The sequence below is a fragment of the Marmota flaviventris genome, chromosome 6, assembly GCF_047511675.1.
Source record: "Marmota flaviventris isolate mMarFla1 chromosome 6, mMarFla1.hap1, whole genome shotgun sequence".
Classification (NCBI taxonomy): Eukaryota; Metazoa; Chordata; class Mammalia; order Rodentia; family Sciuridae; genus Marmota; species Marmota flaviventris.
The window spans coordinates 31,588,177-31,590,568 of record NC_092503.1 but is presented as its reverse complement, the minus strand read 5'-3'; the positions used below and the strand labels follow the sequence as shown (position 1 = coordinate 31,590,568).

The 2,392-nt window shown below is 40.3% G+C and overlaps 1 protein-coding gene across 1 annotated transcript; it reads right to left on the bottom strand.

Annotated features, from left to right (window-relative positions):
- Window positions 1-1,129: 1,129 nt before the first annotated feature.
- On the bottom strand, window positions 1,130-2,173 carry LOC114095285 (trace amine-associated receptor 4). Its single transcript, XM_027938468.2, has one exon. The coding sequence runs from the start codon at window positions 2,171-2,173 to the stop codon at window positions 1,130-1,132; it is 1,044 nt and encodes a 347-aa protein (XP_027794269.2).
- Between the last annotated feature and the right edge of the window lie 219 nt (window positions 2,174-2,392).

Genomic DNA, 2,392 nt, shown 5'->3' with positions numbered 1-2,392 from the left:
GAGGGTAGATTCGAAACTGCTCACATGTTCATGAAACTTTCATTAAGTTAGAAACCTTGGGATCAAGATGTCCTACATAGAGGTTTGATGTCATTTGGACAGGTCAGAGAACAGTCTACTTAACCAATTATTCTGATATCACTACAATAATTATTACAAAATATGAAAACAAGATTATAAGAGACAAAGATTTGGTGAAATAAGTTTATGGGTAGGAAGAAGTAGAGAAAGTCAAAAGGCTGGGAGAAAAGACATTCAATGAGATAATAGATACTACCCTAAGACTCTGGAAAAGGGAGAGGACATCAGGTTTGTGCTTGGAGTTTAGTCTTGGTGAACAATTTATATGTGTGTACACACAGACACACAGACACACACAAACACACACACACACTCATACACACATTGACACACATTGTAAAAGACAGACATATCTGCTATACAGATATATACAGGACACTTGTATATCTAGTTTGAAAGTATATATTGGGAGAAAGAATATTTTCTTCAACTCTTTATTCATTCTTCTCACTTACTTAAAGTCCAATTTTATCAAATATTGTGAACCTCACATCAAATTTTTCTGAAAAGAGGCTTAAGTCAGAACCAATAAAATTTGAGGTAGCTCTCTCTCTGCTTCCTTCTTCCCTCTCCTGTCACTCACAACTTCCATAGCCTAGCCTACCCATGTTCCAGCTCTCTGGCTCCCCTAATAGGCAATAATTATCTCAAAAGAGATAAGATCCACTGTGATACACTACGTAGCTGTCAATGATTGTAAAGACTGGAATGTCTTCTCCCTGGATGTTTATAAGTTAAAAGAAAAAAAAATCTATGTGATATAAGCCAAATAGAAATAAGATTCTAAATTGCTAATTTTGGAAATTCAGAAATCAGAAAGACTTTGGAGAGAGCTTCTTTTTGTTGGAGGTGCCTTTGCCAGGAACCAAGAAATGGACTGTGATGCTTTTGTATGCCAGGAAAGCTAGATTTACTGCTCATGCTTAGGAGCCTGTTATACCATCTGGAAGAATCTCCTTGTTGAGTCAGTTTGTGCTACTGTCTTTGGGAAGTAAGAATACCTAAAATTCCCTATTAGAAAAGAATCTTCGAGAATGGGGAGCAATGTCTAAGGATGAGCGGGAAACAGGCTTAGGGTGGAAGAGTCAGGGCGGAAGATCATTCCTGTGACTATCATCCTCGATGCCTTGCGAAACCAAGGATAAAACATGCCGTATATAATGGGATTGAAAGTGGAATTGAAATACCCCAGCCAGAGGAAGACATTATACAAATCCTCAGGGGTTATGAAATTAATGAAAGGGTCTGTGACTGTCAAGAGAAAAAAGGGCAGCCAGCAGAACACAAACACTCCCATGACTATGCTTAAAGTCTTGGTGGCCTTGCTTTCCTTTTTGGATGCTGCCTTTGTCTTGCTTTCTGAGCCAGCCCCTTTCATCCTAGGGCCCATGCCAATCTGCTTAGCATGCTTCCTAGCTACTGTAAAAATGTGTATATAAATCCCCACCATGACTGTGCCAGGGAAAAAGAAAGCTATACAGGAGGCAAGCACCCCCCAGAGCTTATTAAATATCAACACACATAAACCTGTACAGTCAATAGCTGCAACAAAATCTTCTGTACCAATTATGTTTAATTCTGAGAATACCAGGCCAAAGGCAAAAAATATGGGAATAGACCAACTGATGAGAAGAAAGACCTCTATAACAGGTATTGTGATTTTGGTGACATAATGCAAAGGGTCACAAACAGCATAATAGCGGTCAACTGAGATGAAGCAGAGGTGGAAAATAGAGGTGGTGCAGAGCATAATGTCGCAGCAGCTGTGGATTTTGCAAAAGAGGTCTCCAAAGTACCAGCAGGACTCGATGGACCTGATCATACTGAAGGGCATGACCACACAGCTTAGCAGAAAGTCAGTGGTGGCCATGGAGAGGATCAGGAAGTTGGTGGGGGAGTGGAGCTGCTTGAAGTGAGTGATGGAAATGATCACAACCATGTTGCCCAGCATGGTCAGCACTATAGCGCCGATCATGACCACATACATGGCACAGACAATGGGCATGGACCTCTCTTTCCTAGGGCATGAATTGTTAATGAAAGCAAAGCAAAATTCTACTTCTGGAAGATTCCGAAGGTCAGGTGAATTCATCGTTTTATCCTGTTGGTGGTATTATGGATCTTTTTCGAAAGTACTGTATTTCCTTCCTTTCTGTTAAAGAAAGAAAAAAAAAACAGTAAAAATCATTAGCAGGGTAACTTTCTGTACAAGCCCAGGAAGTCTGCACTTCCAATCTGTGTTTGAACTCCCCACTGACCAAGAGCTCCCCCTCCTAAATATTCAGGTGCATATGAATCACATAGGGATCTT